This window comes from Tachyglossus aculeatus, chromosome 9, assembly GCF_015852505.1.
Source record: "Tachyglossus aculeatus isolate mTacAcu1 chromosome 9, mTacAcu1.pri, whole genome shotgun sequence".
NCBI classification, from domain to species: domain Eukaryota; kingdom Metazoa; phylum Chordata; class Mammalia; order Monotremata; family Tachyglossidae; genus Tachyglossus; species Tachyglossus aculeatus.
This window is the reverse complement of record NC_052074.1, coordinates 35,985,572-36,004,571: the sequence shown is the minus strand read 5'-3', so window position 1 is coordinate 36,004,571 and position 19,000 is coordinate 35,985,572. Positions and strand designations below refer to the sequence as shown.

General features: G+C 48.4%; 1 protein-coding gene across 1 annotated transcript in view; it reads right to left on the bottom strand.

Moving 5' to 3' along the window:
* Positions 1 to 3,548: 3,548 nt before the first annotated feature.
* Positions 3,549 to 19,000, bottom strand: part of LOC119932064 — a 31,282-nt gene continuing 15,830 nt past the window's right edge. Inside the window, exons 6-8 of the mRNA XM_038750880.1 lie at positions 9,892 to 10,117; positions 8,065 to 8,135; positions 3,549 to 3,710 (exon numbers count right to left, since the gene is read on the bottom strand). Of these exons, the coding sequence (XP_038606808.1) occupies positions 3,641 to 3,710; positions 8,065 to 8,135; positions 9,892 to 10,117 (367 nt within the window). The 3' untranslated portion in view covers positions 3,549 to 3,640. The remainder of the gene's footprint in view (positions 3,711 to 8,064; positions 8,136 to 9,891; positions 10,118 to 19,000) is intronic.

Here is a 19,000-nt window from a genome sequence, read left to right as displayed (position 1 = left end):
TACCTCCCGGCCCTGGTCCCCCTGTCTCCCGGACTAGGTACCCCGCTGCCTCCTAGCCTTGGTCCCTCTCTGCCTTCAGGCCCCGTTTCCCCTGTCTTCCGGCCCCAGGTTCACCTCTTCGTTCCCGGCCCTGGTAACCTTCTGCCTCCCCACCCTGGACTGCTTCTACCTCCCGGCCCAGGTCCCCCGTCTTCCAGCCTAGGTACCCCTCTGCCTCCTAGCATTGGACCCCTCTGCCTACCCGCCCTAGTCCCCCTGTCTCCCGGCCTAGGTACCCCTCAGCCTCCTAGCCTTGCTCCCTCTCTGCTCTCAGGCCCTGGTTCCTTTAGGCTTCCCGGCCCTGGGCCCCCTCTGTTTCCGTGCCCTTGTCGCCCCTGTTTCTCCACCCTGGTCCCCCTTAGCCTCCCAGCCCAGGTACCCCCCTGCCTCCCGGACCTGGTCAGCCTCTGCGTCTATATGACCTGGTCACCTCCTGCTTCTTGGCCATTGTGCCCTTCTGCTTCTCAGATCTGATCCTCCTGCCTATCGATCCAGATCCTCCTGTAGCTACTGGATCTGGTCCCCCCAACGTCTCAGCCCTGGCCCCTCTGTATCTCCTGCCCCAGGTACGCCTCTGGCTCCTGGTCCTGGTCCCCCTCTGCCTCCCGGCCCTGGCCCCCAATTTCTAGGCTCAGTTACTCCTGTGCCTCCCAGCCCTGGTCCCCCTCTCTTCCGGTCCAGGTCCCCTTGTCTCCTGGCCCAGGTAGCCCTCTGCCTCGTGGCCCTGATCCCCCACTGCCCCCCTGCCGGGGTCACCCTCCGCCTCCCGACCCTGTGTCCCCTCAACATCCCGGCCCTGTTCCCCTGGTCTTCTGTCCCAGGTACCCCTCTGCCTTTCCGCCCCTGTCCCGCATGCTTCCCGGCCCTGGCCGGCCTCTGTCTCGCTAACCTGGTTGCCCCCCGCCTCTTGGCCCTGGTTCCCCTCTTCTTCTCTGCCCTTGTCCCCTGTCTCCCGACCAAGGTACCCTTCTGCCTCTTCGCCCTGGTCCCACACAGCCGCCCTGCGCTGGTCCCCTTTTGCCTCCTGGCGCTGGGTCCCCTCTACCTCCCGGCCCTGGTCCCCCTGTTTCCTTGATCCGGTACCTTCTAAATCCCAGCCCAGGTTCTGCCTCTGCCTCCCTTCCCTGGTTCCCCTGTTCCTGTCAACCCTGGTTCCCCTTTAGTTCCAAGCAGCATGGGGGACAAGGGCAGGGAAACAGAGGATTTCCCTTGTCTCCCGGCCCTGGTCCCCCTGTATGCCATCAATGGTCCCCCTCTGCTTCCTCACCCAGGTCCCTCTCTGCTTCCCTGCCCTTGTCACGCTTCTGATCCAACTGATCGATTGAAGGTGCAGAGCAGCACAATAGATAGAATGCAATTTCTAGTACAATACCTGCCTTTTGTCCTCCCCGCCCACACCCCGGCTTAGTCTGCACACTTTGTTTCTCAGAGAAAAATAGGATAGAGACCCTCAGAGACACTCTGTCCTCCTCCTGAAATTGGATCACTCAAGCTTCTGTGTTATGCCCAGAAATGTTCTTTCTCTGGGGACTGAGACTTTGGAGAAGGACTAGGGACATGGCGAAGCTTGCCCCGTCAATAAAAGTAAGGGCCCTGGCCCTTCTCAGTCCCAATCCCAGACCCTGTCCTCCCAAGAGTGGCAGCCGCTTCATTACTCATCATCTCCCCGATTATTCACACATCCGCACACACACACACACACACACACACACACACACACACACACACACACACACAAATTCACAAACACACACACACTCACACACACTCCCTCTGGGGTTGCAATACAGTTGTCACTTAATAATGGGGTAAATCTGAGGGTGGAATGTGCCCACGGTGTAAGAGACCGAGGAGAAACACTGAGCAGCTGCTCTGGAGACATGTCCCTTGCCCCTGGAACCATAAGAATTCTTTGGACGGCAAGCAGCAGCCTGCTCCCGGGTTGCGCCAATCTTTATTCTGGGAGGCTGCACCTCTGTATCACCCCCTGGTGACAGCAGTGGGCTTCTTCAGGGGGGCTGCGCTTGGGGGCAGTATTGTACAATATAATAATAATAATAATAATAATAATAATAATAATAGTATTTAATAATAATAATGAGGGCCTTGGTTAGGCACTTACTATGTGCAAAGCACAAGCACTGTCCTAAGCACTGGGAGGTTACAAGCTGATCAGGTTGTCCCCCCGGGGGCCAGTGGGCGCAGTCTTAATCCCCATATAGCAGATGAGGTAACTGAGGCACTGAGAAGTTAAGTGACTTTCCCAAAGTCACACAGCTGACAATTGGCGGAGCCGGGATTTAAACCCATGATCTCTGACTCCAAAGCCCGGGCCCTTTCCTCTGAGCCACGCTGCTTCTCTGCATATCCCCACATCCTAACAGAAAGAGCCGAGGCCTACCAAGATACTATAATAATGACTGAAATTTAAAAATGAGAAAAGAAGTCAGGTGGCAAGAGAAATGAGAGCAGCACCTATGCTGATCAATCCCCCAAAGACTGGCCAAATCAATCAATCAATCAATCAAGCACTGTACTAAGCGCTTGGGAAGTACAAGTTGGCAACATATAGAGACAGTCCCTACCAAACAATGGGCTCACAGTCTAAAAGGAGGAGACAGAGAACAAAACCAAACATACTAACAAAATAAAATAAATAGAATGGATATGTACAAGTAAAATCAATCAATAAATAGAGTAATAAATATGTACAAACATATGTACATATATACAGGTGCTGTGGGGAAGGGAAGGAGGTAAGATGGGGGATAGAGAGGGGGACGAGGGGGAGAGGAAGGAAGGGGCTCAGTCTGGAAGGCTTCCTGGAGGAGGTGAGCCCTCAGTAGGACCTTGAAGGGAGGACTCGAGCTAGCTTTGCGGATGGACAGAGGGAGGGCATTCCAGGCCCGGGGGATGACGTAGGCCGTGGGTCGACGGCGGGACAGGCGAGAACGAGGCTCGGTCAGGAGATTAGCGACAGAGGAGTGGAGGGTGCGGGCTGGGCTGTAGAAGGAGAGAAGGGAGGTGAGGTAGGAGGGGCGAGGTGATGGAGAGCCTTGAAGCTGAGGGTGAGGAGTTTCTGCATGATGCGCAGATTGATTGGTAGCCACTGGAGATTTTTGAGGAGGGGAGTAACATGCCCCGAGCGTTTCTGGACAAAGACAATCCGGACAGCAGCATGAAGTATGGATTGAAGTGGGGAGAGACATGAGGATGGGAGATCAGAGAGAAGGCTGATGCAGTAGTCCAGACGGGATAGGGTGAGAGCTTGAACGAGCAGGGTAGCGGTTTGGATGGAGAGGAAAGGGCGGATCTTGGCAATGTTGCGGAGCTGGGACCGGCAGGTTTTGGTGACGGCTTGGGTGTGAGGGGTGAATGAGAGAGCGGAGTCGAGGATGACACCAAGGTTGCGGGCTTGTGAGACGGGAAGGATGGCGGTGCCGTCAACAGAGATGGGAAAGTCAGGGAGAGGGCAGGGTTTGGGAGGGAAGACAAGGAGTTCAGTCTTGGACATGTTGAGTTTTAGGTGGCGAGCAGACATCCAGATGGATATGTTCTGAAGGCAGGAGGAGATGCGAGCCTCTGCGGTTGCACTTGAGGGTCACTGCGAGATGGACCGCTCCGGACCGTCGTCGAGCGTTGTCATCCAAGTCACGGCATATCCAACTTCCCTGATAATAACAATAACAACTGTGGTCTTTTTAAAACACTTATTATCTGGCAGACACCGTACTAACCACTGGCTTAGACATAAGATAATTGGGTGGTACACAGTCCCTGTCTCACACTGGGCTCACAGTCTAAATCCCTATTTTATAAATGAGGAAACTGAGGCAGAAAGATTTCATGGAGAAAGGTAGGTCGGTGGTTTTGAACGGTCCCTGCTGGGTCACTTGGGGAGTGTCAGGGATAGGGATGGGAGAGGTAGTGGTGCTGGATCGTCCATGCAGGGTCACTGATGGAGAGTTAGGTTCGAGGAGGGCCAAGACACGCGGGTTGGATTGGTCACACGGCCAAGCAAGTGGTGGTGTGACCACTCACTCGGTTTGGGGTTATTGTTCAAGTTTATGCTTGGACAAAGGACAAACTGCCCTTATGAATGATTCACCTTATGAATGATTCATAAGGAACCGCATCCCCTGGCCCCTCCTTGCCTGAAGGGGAGCCGGGGCAGGAAGAGGATGAGCCCAACTAATGATCTTGGGCAAGTCACTTCACCCTCTCTGGGCCTCAGTTACCTCCTCTGTAAAATGGGGATGGAGACTGCAGGCCTCACATGGGACAGGGACCGTTGTCAGGCCTAATTTGCCTGCATCCACACTAGTGTGCTTAGCAAATACCAAAATAATAATAATAATAACAGTATTATTAATAATATTATTAAGACCCGCCAGCATGGAAAACACAGAGCGGCAGAGGCCAAAGAGCTCCTAAAAGCCAGGAACATAAAACTCTCCAAAGGCTCAAGCATACCCGGAAATGTTATTGCTTCCAAATGTAATCTCAAAAAGGAGATGCTCTCAAAACTCGAGATTTATTATTATTTTTTTAATGTGTAAGCTGGCATCACATTTTGGTCCATCCTATTTTACACTGTATTTTCCCATCATCCTTTTAAACAACCTAGAGGACAATTTTCTGCCCCGAAAGCTGTATGAGGATTTATTGATTTCTTGCTCTGACCCACTTACCTTGGGCTATATTTTGGATTTTTACCTAAACGGACTCAGGATTTTGCTTCTGGGAGACAGCCCAACCATTCATATGAATGTCCAATACAACCTACAATTCTCACAGGCGATTTCGCAATTGTGGAAAATTTCACATTACGCGTCCCCTGTGCCTACTGCTACAGAGATTCAGGTTCAATCCTGACCTGAATTGCATCATCTGATTCCCATTCTACTCATCTGACCATCATTTTGATAGGGTTTAGCTGTTCTGGACAACAGGAATTCTTCAAGATATCTCAACGTTTTATTCTTATTCCGGCACGGTCATGCGAAGAAATACCTAGAGAGATGAAATTCCCTCGTGGAAACCACTTCTTTGTATTCCCTTTCCCACAAAGGGCCAACCACACAATTCCCAAATTCATTCTGCAAGTGAAATGTTTTCTGCAAATTTAGTCTGTATGCTGAGAAGCAGCGTGGTCTAGTGGATAGGAGCCCAGGCCTGGGAGTCAGAAGGACCTGGGTTCCAATCGTAGCTCTGCCACTTAATACTAATACTAATAATGGCATTTAGTAAGTGCTTACTAAGTGCAAAGCACCGTTCTAAGCGCTGGGGGAGGTTACAAGGTGATCAGGTGGTCCCACAGGGGGCTCACCGTCTTCATCCCCGTTTTACAGATTGAGGTAACTGAGGCCCAGAGAAGTTAAGTGACTTGCCCAAAGTCACACAGCTGACAATCGGCTGAGTCAGGATTTGAACCCAATACCTCTGACTCCAAGGCCCGTGCTCTTTCCACGGAGCCACACACTTGTCTGCCGTGTGATCCTGGGCAAATGACCTCACTTCTCTGCAGCTCAGTTTCCTCATCCGTAAAATGAAGACCGTGAGCCCCATCTGGGACAGGAACTGTGCTCAACCTGATTAGCGTCCATCTTCTCCAGTGCTTAGTCCAGTGCCAGAAAGAGGTAAATGTAGCAAATATAACATAGGTAAATATAAATAGGTAAATACAACCAATCTATGACGTTCGGGTCTGGGAGGGAAAAGGCCTGCGATCACACACTTTGTGACAAAAAGGCTTTAGGAACAGCTTACAGCTACTCTGCTTAGGACTGGAGGTATTTCAGATTATCCTGCAGCTACCCCAGCGCTTAGTACACTACTTGGTACATAGTAAGTGTTTTAGGAGTACCGCAGTTATTATCATTCTCATGAAAAAAAAAACCTGAGGGAAAACAATGAAGACCATTAACTCGTCCCTTCCAAGGCACATTCAAAAAATAACAACAACAACAACAAAACTCGGCTGCTTTCTATCAGTGTGTTTGAGGCTTGTGATACAGAAGTGTGTTTGGGGGTTTTTTCTTAATGGTACTTGAAGTGCCTCCATGCCAGGCACTGTATTAATCAATGGGGGTAGATACAAGTTAATCAAGCTGGACTGTCGTTATCCCATATGGGGTTCACAGTCTTAATCCTCATTTTCAGATGAGGGAACTGAGCTGCAGAGAAGTGAAGTCATTTGCCCGAGGTAACACAGCAGACAAGTGGCGGAGCCGGGATTAGAACCCAAGTCCTTCGGACTCCCAGGCCCGTGCTTCTAATCTCCTGGGCCACGCTGCTGCTCTTCCAGAGAGCTGACCAATCATTCATTCATTCATTCAACCGATGGTATTTATTGAGTGTTTACTATCTGCAGAGCATTGTACTAAGCACTTGGGAGAGTCCAACAGACAAAAGAGTTAGAAGGCATGTTCCCTGCCCACATGAGCTTACAATCTAGAGGGAGCAATGCAGGTGTGCCTTGATCCTGAGGGAAGGCCAATTTCAAAACAGTACAAGGATGCTTTCATATTTAACGAGCTTACAGTCTAGGGATTTAACCCTCGGAGGTCAACAGAGGTTTGGGAAGCAGAGAACTGAAGAAAGAATTCGTTATTCTAAAAAAAAATTACCACCATTACTGCAAAACAAAAAAAATTTATTCTAGCAGGATGCTATCTGTAGGGACATGGGCTGTCAATAATGGCATCTGCTATTTCTACAAATCATCATCCTCCTCAAAAGTATTTACTGAGTGCTTATTGTGCACAGAGTACTGTACTAGGCATTTCTGGGCTCATATTTCTATTAAAAATTGTGGCAGGGAATTGTGAACATTTGAAAACAGTTAATCTCGATGGGGCTCCAGTAAAACCGAACCAAGCTACAGCGATCCGGAGAGATCGGAAAGTAACTTTATGACAACTGAAAATGAGAAGTAGTGTGGCCATTCTAGTGAGAAGCAGAGGGGCGTAGTGGAAAGATCCCAGACCTGGGAGTCCAAAGGACCTGGGTTCTAATGCCGGGTCCGCCGCTTGCCTCCTGTGCGGCTTTTGGCAGGTTACTTCACTTCTCTGGGCCTCTGTTACCTCCTCTGCAAAATGGGGATGAAGACTGTGAGCCCCAAGAGGGATAGGAACTGTGTTCAACCTGACAAACCTGTATGTGCCCTGGTGCTTTGTACAGTGCCTGGCACCTAGTAAGTGCTTAACAAATACTATTAAAAAAACAAAAACAAACAAAAAAACCCACAGGGCTCTTAATGTGGTTGGAGTGCATATTTCCTGGACTGAAATAAATCTGAGGTAACATAAAAGTGTAAACACCGGCAAAGAATAATTCCTGGGTAACTCCTCTGTGAACATCTCTAGGAAAGGGCTTCCCAAAGAAAAACAGCACATCGCGTGCCGTATGTAACAAAAGACCAAAGAGCAAATAGATATCAGGATTAAACTTTACATATAAAATCCCCTGGCCACCGGCGTTCCAAATCTCTTCTGGACTATTCCAGTGCTTGGCACATAGTATGCACTTAACAAATACCATCCCCATGGAAATGTGGACCTGACTCTCAGATCCAGCCCTTACACACACATCCTTACGTTTGGCCATTTCCCTTATCTGGAACTTATTTTCAGGTGTTGTCTCCCCTTCTACACTCCTTGTGGTCAGGGACCATGTCTACCACCTCATTGAATTTTACTCTCCCAAGTGCTTAGTACAGTGCTCTGCACACTGGCTAAGCGCTAGACAAATACCCTGTGGACTGATTATTTCTTTAGAAATCGAAGCCCAAAGGCAGGATCCCCTCACTTTTCAATAGCCTCCCTTCCTTCTCCTTGCCTGGGCTCGTTCAGGGTCTCCAAAACCCCAACCTAAATGGCTCTCCCAATTGCTGACGACATCCTCTGAGGCTCCCCAGCAGTCCCCAGAAGCGCTGGGTCACTGGTTTGGGTGAAGTGTCCACAAAGAATTCTAACTGAGGAAAGGCCGAGAGGCCATTGTTAATCATTGCCTGGGTTAGCTCACTTGGCATTGACAGAGTCCTTTTCCTCCAAAGTTCCCAGTAAGGCTCGGGGGGCTCTTCTCTTCAAACCAGTCTGGAAGAGAGAAGAGGGTCCAGAACCTTCGAAACCGTTGGAGAGACTGCATTTTGTAATAATAATTCACTCATTCATTCAATCAATCATATCTGTTGAGTGCTTACTGTGTGCAGAACACTGTACCTAGTGCTTGGAAATTGCAATTTGGCAACAAATAGAGACAATCCCTACCCAACAATGGGTTCACAGTCTAGAAGGGGGGAGACAGAATAATAATAATAATAATAATGATAATTGTGGTATGTGTTAAGCGCTTACTATGTGCCGGGCACTGTCCTGAATGCTGGGATGGATACAAGCAAATCGGGTTGGAAACAGTCCCTGTCCCACATGGGGCTGACAGTTTCAATCCCCATTTTACAGATGAGGTAATCTAGGCCAAGTGATGGAGCTGGGATTAGAACCCATGACCTTCTGACTCCCAGGCCCATGCTCTAGCTGCTCATTCCATCTTATTTACTGAGCGCTTACTGGGTGCAGAGCACTGCACTAAGCACTTGGGACCGCCCACAACAAGCTTACAGTCTAGAGGAACGAGGAACTCTTCTGCCCACCAAAACCTGCTTCTTTGTCATTTGGAGATGAAACCAGGGGGCCGGTCTCACCTCAGTCGATCAGTGGTATTTACTGAGTGCTTACCCCATGTGGAGCACTGTGCTAAGCGCTTACCTGAGTTTCTAGCTGGTGCTCTTCTTGTCACTCACATTAGTTACTTTAGTTTGTTCTCCACAGGTTCCCTGTGAGGTTGGGTTCAGGTATTACCACTCCGCTTTCCAGATGGGGAAACTGAGGCCCAGGGAGGTGAAGTGACTTGCCCAAGGCCTTGCTGCAGACGGGCGACAGAGCTGGGACTAGAAGCCGGGGTTTCCAGGGCCGCGGCTCTCCTACCACTCCAAGCCGCCTCTCCGTAGCGGGAAGACTGTACCTCACCCTCTGCCGGTTTTACTGTATCGCTCCCCATCCACGAGTACCGCCACAGTCCCCGGGGCCCCTTCGACGGGGATCAGCCCGCTTCCGCACAATAGCCGGGCGACCTTCCCAGTTGGGATCAAACACACGCTCCGGGCCAGGAGCTGTCTGATACCCCACCCACTGCCGTCAAATTTTTAATCTCCCATCCAAGAGCCTTTAGAAATGGGGAGACCCTCAGGGAAATGAAATTACCTCGAATTCTAGGCATGACAATTGTCCGTGCCTAGGGTTTAGGGACTTAATTAATAATGGGAATGCACTATAAATAGAGGGTGGGGGGGGGGGCGGGGGATGCAGACAGTGGAATGGGTTCGATTCCATTTCCCCCATTTAAAAAAATGATAAGAATTCTTCCTCCTGGAGTTGCTATTTTAGGGGTGGGCAGACTTGTGGCAGATGAGAGAACCAAGGTGTCAATATTACCCACTTCCAACTTTGGCTTTTCCAGAATTCTTGAGAGGCATTTCTGGTTCGATCGAACTCACTAGCATTTTGCTGCCATGGTGTTTTTCTATCATGACCATTCACATCCATGAACAGACATAGGGACAACTCGAGTGAAACTCAAAGCAGTGAAGAGCCCTTCAGGTAGACAGTGTGATAAGCTAAACTGCAAAAGCTGGACAATGTTTTTGGACTAGGAGGCAGTTGCTATGGAGATGGTTGCTAATTAACTGCATTCAGCCAGGAGAAGAAGGGCCTTCAGGATAGGCAGAACTGGACTGTATCTTAGAAGGAGCCACGCCGTACGCAATCTGCACATCTCTCATATCTAGAATACCTGGGTGCCTTTGCTTAGCTTGCAGAACAGCCTAAGAAATGACAACGGCGTGTTTTTCTTCCCTCTGGCCCAGGTTCGGTCGATCACATCCAGGATCCACCAGTCCTTCCTTTGGGGGTGAGGGGCGACCAAAGGAACCCCAAAACTCCACACCTGGGGCTCTCCAAGAGGAAGAGAAGAGAAAAACACCACAGAACCGCATGAAACATTCCGATTGGCTGCCTTCCTTTTGGGCCACAGAAAAGAGCCATAAAATGAAAATCACTTCCAAGAGAGCAGGCCTCCTGTGATTCACGTTTTGCCTCCACCACGAACTAGACGTTACTGGGTCAGGACTCAAAAATAAAATAAAATAAAATAAAATAAAATGAATTCAGTATTTCCTCCTCTGATGGGGTCACATGGAACCAGGCAGGTTTGCTGACTCATCCTCCGGCAGATTAAAACGAATGTGTTGAAACTCAAATGGTTTGCCCTGTAGGGCGGACCTTTCAGCTGATTTCAATTAAAAGAGAAGGCCACCGATAGCTTCATGGCCCTTTCATTCGGTAGGATTTATTGAGCGCTGACTGTGTGCAGAGCACTGTACAAAGCGCTTGGGAAAGTACAATACAACGATAAACAGTGACATTCCCTGCCCACAATGAGCTTACCGTCTACAGGGGGAGAGAGACATTAAACTGGGCCCATTGCTTGCACTGGACTCGCTCTGAGTGGCCTAGGGATTCATATATGGAAGCTCAGTTTCCTCATCCAGAAAATGGGGACACAACACCCATTCTCCCTGTCAGCCCCATGTGGGAGGGAGGCTGGACCTACCCCGGCGCTTAGAACATTGCCTGACATGTCCCAAGTGCTTACAAATGCCCTAATAATAGCCATAATAATAACGAGTCAAAGGAATCCGCCATAGCGATTTACTGAGGAGAGCAATTGGTCAACCCAGTTGCCGCTCACTGCCTAAACTGGAATCTAACTGGGACTGAAACTGTTCATTCAAGCCCCTGTGCCCTCAGGACTAATATAACAATTGGGCTATTTGTTAAGCACTTACTCTGGGCCAAGCACCGAGCAAAGCGCAGTATTAAGTCCTAAGATGACCAGCTCAGACCCAATCCCTGTACTCAGCAGATCACTGCCTAGACCAGCACATAATGCCAGTTTTTCTTTTTTCTTTTTTATGGTATTTGTTAAGTGTTTACTGCATGTCAGACACCGTTCTAAGCATTGGGATAGATACACGTTTGTTCGGTTGGGCACAGTCCCTGTCCCGCATCAGGTTCACAGTTTAAGTAGGAGGCAGAACAGGAGAATTGAGGCCCGGAGAATCGAGGTGACTTGCCCAAGATCAGATGGCAACCTTTGGCCAGAGTCAGGATTAGAACCCAGGTCCTCTGATCCTCAGGCTGGCACTCTTTCCAATAGGCCAAAGTGCTTCTTTAACACATTTGATGGCATAATAATAATACTAATAATGATAACTGTGGTACTTGTTAAGCACTTACTGTGTGCCAAACACTGTAGTAAGCCCTAGGGCAGATACAAGATCAGGTACAAGATACAAGATCAGATCCCACATGGGGAATCACATGTTACTAAAGGGAACAGGTTACTAAATTTCCATTTTGCAGATGGGGGAACTGAGGGACAGAGAAGTGAAGTGACTTGCCCAAGGTCACGCAGCAGACAAGTGGCAGAGCCGGGATTCGAACCCAGGCCCTTCGGACTCCCAGGCCCGTGCTCTATCCACTAGGCCATGCTGCTTCTCGGCCTTACAGCTAGGGCCTGATTCTGCTCTTAAAGAACACACAAACTGGCCACTTTCCGACCAAAGCCTGAATTTTCTAATGCTGTATTTGGTTTGAAGTAGGTCGTTCATGCCAAGAACCATGGGCTTTGGAGTAAGAGGTCATGGGTTCAAGTCCCGGCTCCACCACTTGTTAGCTGAGTGACTTTGGGCAAGTCACTTCACTTCTCTGGGCCTCAGTGACCTCATCTGTAAAATGGGGATGAAGACTATGAGCCCCCCGTGGGACAACCCGATCCCCTTGTAACCTTCCCAGCGCTTAGAACAGTGCTTTGCACATAGTAAGTGTTTAATAAATGCCATTATTATCCTCATTATTATTAGGGTTTTCCTTCTTGTTCTCTGAATCTCCAGATTTGGAGTGCTGGGCCAGAGTCCAAGGAGAGGAGATGGATTCTGTTGCTGAGAAAGGGAGAGAAAGAGAGAGACACAGAGAGAGAGAGATAGGGAGATAGCAGTCATATACACATGCTCACAGCAGGTTCAATAAGTTTCAGCTCACCCCACCTGCCATCCTGAAATTGAGGGAGGCCAGCAGGACATGGCTTACTGGATAGAACATGGGTCTAGGGCTCAGGAAGACCTGGGATCTAATTCTGGCTCTGCCACATGTCTGCTGTATGACCTTGGGCAAGTCGCTTCATTTCTCTGGCCCTTGGTGACCTCATCTGAGGGGTCTGAGGGGTCTCAGTGGGGTCTGAGACTGTGAACCCCTGTGGGACAGGGACTGTGTCCAACCCGATTTGCTTGTACCCACCCCAACGCTTAGTACAGTACCTGTCACACAGTAAGCAGTTTACAAATACCACAATTATTATTGTATTCCTGCAGGAATTGCCTCCGGGAGGCAGATGCCAGAGAAGCAGTATTACACGCAGGGGATCGAGAGGGCAAGCCAAAGCGAAAAGGAGCCGGTAAGTTGTTCTGGGGGAAATGCACGTTCCGCCTAAAAATATAATGGGAAGACTCCAAATGGAATATCCCGGGCCCTTTACGGTAGCTCTTCATGGGGACGTTAGCATTTCTACCGTAGGAGACCAACACGTGGGATTTTAAGAGGACCCAGGGGCCAACCCTCACATGCCTCCGAGGCCCCGCTTCCTATTTCCCGGCCCATCTGCAGAGGAAGCAGCGTGGTCTAGTAGATAGAGCACAAGCCTGGAAATCAGAAGGACCTGGATTCTAGTCCCAGTTCCTCCACTTACCCGCTGTGTGACCTTGGGCAAGTCACTTCGCTTCTCTGAGACTCAGTTCCTCATCTGTAAAAAGAGGATTTTACTCATCTGTAAAATGGGGATTAAATCCTATTCCCTCCCCCTTAGATTTTGAGCGCCACATGGGACTGGGATTGTGTCTGACCTGATTACCTCGTTATCTCCCCCGGGACTCGGAACAGGGCTTCATACGTAGAAAGCACAAAATAATAATAACAAAATAATGATGATAATAATACTACTAATAATGAAGAGTTCAAGATGTTATTTTGATGTTATATCAATAACAAAATAAGAATAACAAAAATCAAGAGTTCATGTCATTTGAGTACATCTCAGCAAGTCAGGAAAGCACAGGGTTACGGAAGAAGTCAGTTGAACCTGCAGTTTTAATACCCGGTTTTGACTGAGGAAAGATTCTCCGGGAAGACACGGGGGGAGGCAGTGTGGCCTAGTGGATCGAGCACAAGATTGGAAGTCAGGAGACTCAAGTACCGTGTGACCTTGGGCAAATCACCGAACTTCTCCGGGCCTTGGTTTCCTCATCTGTACAGTGGGGATAAGACAGACTGTGTCTGTCTGTGTGTATCCCTTTGGGATAGGGCCTATGTCCAGTTCAATAAATACCACTGATCCATTTCATACTCTTGCACCTACCCCCGGGCTTAGCACATAGTGTTTAAATAAATACTATTATTAAGGAAATGATCTTTGTTAGGGCCATGAGCCGCTGGGAAACGACAAGAAAATAGAAGATTCCTATTTACAAAAATTCAAAGGGGTGGGTATTTGACTGGCACTTGATGTTCCACCATCTGAATCCTGGAAACAATTAGAAGCTTGAAGTATCCCAGGGAAAGGAAAATATAGGGACTGAAATTCCCAGGGCTTCCCAAGCTATTTTATTGGAAGATCCTTATTCATTTACTGACTTCAAAAGCAAGGCCGGGGTGGGCCACAACCGTAGAACGCGGTAGCCACTGGGCACGACTGCCACCAAGAGGAGCATTTCTCCACGTCCTGAGGGACTTGGTGCAGAGTGTCAGTGTGCCGGTAGCTGCGTATGTCATTCCCTTCAAGGTAGGGGACCTCGGCCGCTCTTCAGTTACAGAGTTTAAGCACTGGCTCTAACCTTCATGGGCTTATCTAGCACGGATACTCACTGTGGGCGGGAAATATATTTGTTATATTGTTCTATTAAACTCTCCCAAGTACTTAGTACGGTACTCTGCACACAGTAAGCTCTCTATAAATACCATTGATCATTTCTATTAATGTCTGTCTCCCCCTGTAGACTTTAAGCTCACTGTAGGAAGGGAATTTGTCTGTTGTATTGCTCTATTTCACCCTTCCAAGTGCTTAGTATGGTGCTTTGCACAAAATAAGTGCTCAATAAATATGTCTGGTTGATTGATTGATTATCTTGTACCTTAGCTCAGTGCTTGGCACTTAAAGAGCACTTAATCCATACCATTTTTTTAAAAAATGCTATCCCTGCCCTCAAGGAGCTTACAGTCTAATGCATGGTGTAATGCATCAAGCACAGACCTGGGGGTCAGAAGGTCATGGGTCCTAATTCCAGTTCCTCCACTTGTCTGCTGTGTGACCTTGGGCAAGTCACTTCACTTCTCTGGGCCTCATCTGAAAAATGGGGATTGAGACTGGGAGCCCCACGAGGGACACGGACTGGGTCCAACCCGATTTGCTTGTATCCACCCCAGAGCTTAGTGCAGTGCCTGGAACATAGTAGGCACTTAACAAATACCACAGTTATTATCATTAATGGAGACCCCATACAGCCCCAGGCAGACACTTCCACAGGAGGTATAGGAACATGAGAGTGCGAGGACCTTGAGTTCCCTCTCTTTTAATAACTGAAAGACGATTACACACCCCACCTTCAAAGCCTTATTGAAGGCACATCTCTAGCTCCAAGAGGCCTTCCCTGACTAAGCCTTCATTTCCTCCGCTCCCACACCCTTCTGGGGCATGCTGACTGGCTCCCTTGATTCACCGCCCCCCCCCCCCCAGCCCCATCCCCAACACACTTATGTACATATCTCTAATTTTATTTATTTCTATGAATGTCTGTCTCCCCCTCTAGTCTGTAGGGGCATGGTGGGAAGGGAACATTCATTCATTCGTATTTATTGAGCACTTACCGTGTGCAGAGCACTGTACTAAGTGCTTGGGAAGTACAAATTGGCAACATATAGAGATGGTCCCTAGCCAACAGTGGGCTCACAGTCTAGAAGATGCCTGTTATATTGCTATACTGTAATCTCCCAAGCGCTTAGTACAATGCCCTGCACACAGTAAGGACTCAATAGATATGACTGATTAGCACAGTGAAGAAATACTTCCAACTAATGCACCTGAGACTTAATCCCCAAGGTATTTCTACCACAGAATTTTCTTAGTGCTACTTGGCCTTAGGCCCCCTAATGCAAAATTAGGCCTTCCTGATGCAAAATCTTGTAATTCTGTTCTTAGGGCTAGTTAGTCCTTTGGCCCCATAGCCTTCTTTACACAACATCGTGTTATTAGTCAAAAGAGCACGGGCCTGGGAGTCCAGAGGACCAGGGTGGGTCTTCTGTGGGACGCTGGGTGAGCCACTTCACTTCTCTGGACCTCAATTCCCCCATCTCCAAAATGGGGATTCAAAACCCCGTCTCCCTTAATTAATCAATCAGTCATAGTTATTGAGCGCTGACTGCATGCAGAACATTGTACTATGCGCTTGGGAGAGTACAGTAGAACAATATAACAAACACATTCACTGCCCACAATGCCTATGTAGACTGTAAGCCCCGTGTGGGATCTGATAATCTTGATTCTACCCCAACGCTTAGTACAGGTAGGTGCTAGGTGACTTTTGGGCAAACCACTTCACTTCTCTATGCCTTTGTTCCCTCATCCATAAAATGGGGATGAAGACTGTGGGTCCCAAGAGGGACAGGGACTGTGTCCGATGTGGTTAGCTGCCGCAGCGATGAGTACAGTGCCTGGCACATAGTAAGTACAAAATAATTCCTGCATCACAGTGCCTGACCAGGTGTGCTGGAATCCTGGACAGATGGGCCGAACACAGACTGACACAGTTCTTGGCTGCCCGTCAACGGTCTTGGAGACTATGCGTGGAGAGGCCTAGTGGGTAGAGCCCGGGCCTGGGAGTCGGAAGGTCCTGTGCTCTAATCCTGGCTTCGCCACTTGTCAGCTGTGTGTTCATAGGCAAGTCGCTTCACTTCTCTGTGCCTCAGTGGCCTCGTTTCTAAAATGGGGACTAAGACTGTGAGCCCCATGGGGGAAAGGGACTGTGTCTAACTTGATTACCTTGTATCTATTCCACTGCTTAGAACAGTGCCTGGCACATGGTAAGTGCTTAAACAAATACCACCATCATTATTATTATTATTCTCTGTGCCTTGGTTACCTCATCTGTAAAATGGGGATGAAGATTGTGAGCCCCATGGGGGACAGGGACTCTGTCCAACCTGATTATCTTGTATTAACCCCAGCACTTAGGACAGTGCCTCGCACCAAGGGAGTGTTTAACAGATACCATTTTAAATAAAAACCAATTAAAAAGTCTTTAACCAGTTCCCCTTCTTCCTCCATCCCTTAACTTGTGTGGGTCCCTTAAGGTTCTCTTTTGAGACCCTTTCCATCTGACTTTACACTCACTCCCTTGGGGAGGGAGTTCATTCACTTCCACGGCTTTAATTATCGCTGTTCCGGGTGAGATTTTTGGAAAATGCCCTGGGCGGTAGAGAGGCCAGAGGCAGAGAGACCAGTGAGGAGACCAATAGGATAGTCAAGCCGGGATGGGACGGTATTTGCCGGATGTGGTGGGCTGTCAGGAGATGGCGTTTGCAAAATATTTCGGGCTTCTCGGCAGAGAGCCATAAAATAAAGCCAAATGCTGAATACCCAGATTATTGGCGAGAAGCAGCGTGGCTTAGTGGATAGAGCTCTGACCTGAGAGTCAGAAGGACCTGGATTGTAATCCCAGCTCCGCCACCTGTCTGCTGCGGGTCCTTGGGCGAGTCACTTCACTTCTCTGGGCTTAGGTTTCATCTCCTGGAAAATAGGGATTAAGGCCGTTAGCCCCATGTGGGACATGGATTGCGTCCAACTGGATTAGCTTCTATCTACCCCAGTGCTTAGTACAGTGCCTGGCACATAGGCACTTAACAAATGCCATGTAAAAAAAAAGACAAGAACATTCAGAATTTTGTAAGCTCATTGTTGAGAGGGCATGTGTCTGTTTGTTGTTGTTTTGTACTGTTCCAAGTGCTTAATGCAGTGCTCTACACACGGTAAGCGCTCAGCAAATTCGATTGAATAAATGATTGATAAATGAACATCAATCGAGAATCCCATTAGGTTCCATTCCTTCTCCCTCTGCCTCCTAAAATCTTTCTAACCAATGGAAACATGGACTAATTTGAATTTCCCCACCTCTACCTGCCCCAGCCCACTTAATCCTACCAGAGATCCTGCATCATTAGGCCATAAGCTCCTAAAAGACCAGGAGGTGTCAGGTCTTATAAGTTTTTTTATATTCCCAGCCACCTAGTAGAGTGCTCTTGCATAAAGCAGGCATTCAATAAATGCTGCTGAGGATGATGATGGATAAGCCTCACTTTTCTTCATCTCCCACTCCCTTCTGCATCACCCTAACTTGCTCCCTTTGATCTTCCCCTCTCCCCGCCCCCCACAGCAGTTATGCATATATCTGTAATTTTATTTACTTATATCGATGCCCGTCTCCCCGCCTTCCCCCTTCCCCCAGACTTTGAGCTCACTGTGGGCAGGGATTGTCACTGTTGATTGTTGTATTGTTCCTACCCAAGAACTTAGTACAAGTGCTCTACACACAGTAAGCACTTAATAAAACAATTGAATGAATGAATGAATGAATTGTTCAATCAAAGGCATTTAATGAATGCCTACTGTGCGTGCAGGACACTGGACTAAAAACCTGGGAAAGCACAGTAAAGCAGAGTTGGTAGATATGTTCCCGTCCCAGAAGGAGTGTACAGTCTACAGGTGAGAGAACAACAAACGGTTTGTGATATTTACTGGCCAGTACACGGTACCAATTTCAATTTTTCAAGCAGGAGGAGCAGCGTGGCTTAGTGGATATGGCACGGGCCTGGGAGTCAGAGGGCCTGAGTTCTAATCCTGGCTCTACAACTTGTCTGCTGCGTGATCCTGAGCAAGTCACTTCACTTCTCTGGGCCTCAGTGACCTCATCTGTAAAATGGGGATGAAGATTGTGAGCCCCGTGTGGGACAGGGACTGTGTCCAATCTGATTGACTTGTATCTACCCCAGTGCTCAGTACAGTGCCAGGCACATAGTAGGCGCTTAACAAATTATATTAAAAAAAAGTGCACGAAAATGGTTTGAATGCAGGCAACTAGAAGGAGACTGATGAGCTCCCAGGTGACAGGGATGAAAATGGAGGTCAAACAATCCGCTATCCACAGTTCTTGCCTTCCAGTATAATTACTACAGTATCCCATTTGATTTGCAGTGTCATAAACGCCACATGTATTGAGAATACACAGGTGCAGATAGGGTCAGCAGTCTTGTATTCTGGCTAAAAGGAAATAGATACAGTTTATTTATTTATTTATTTATTAACCGGACTGAAACAGAACTTTGGTAAAGACAGACACTTAAAAGACATGAAAAATGAATACAAGATTTCCTCCCCAGTATCTCCAGGGGGCTGTAATTAAGGGAATACATTTGTACTAAGTTGGATATATCCCTACCCAAATTTGCCATAACACCCAGTCAGAGGCCTGGAGGGGACTTTGAGAGGTTGTCTAGAATATTCCCCTGCCTCCAGGCGAGGCTACTTTTAAACCATCCCGGACAGACAACACCGAACCCTTCTTTAAAAGATCTCCAAAGGCTCTGCCATTGGTTTCATTGCCGAAGCTTCACTGATTACTGCAGCATTTGTGCCAGGCTCTGTAAACTAAGCGCTGGGATAGATACCAGCTAATCAGGTTGGATACAGTCCCTGTCACACGTGGGACTCACCATCTTAATACCAACTTTCCAGATGAGGT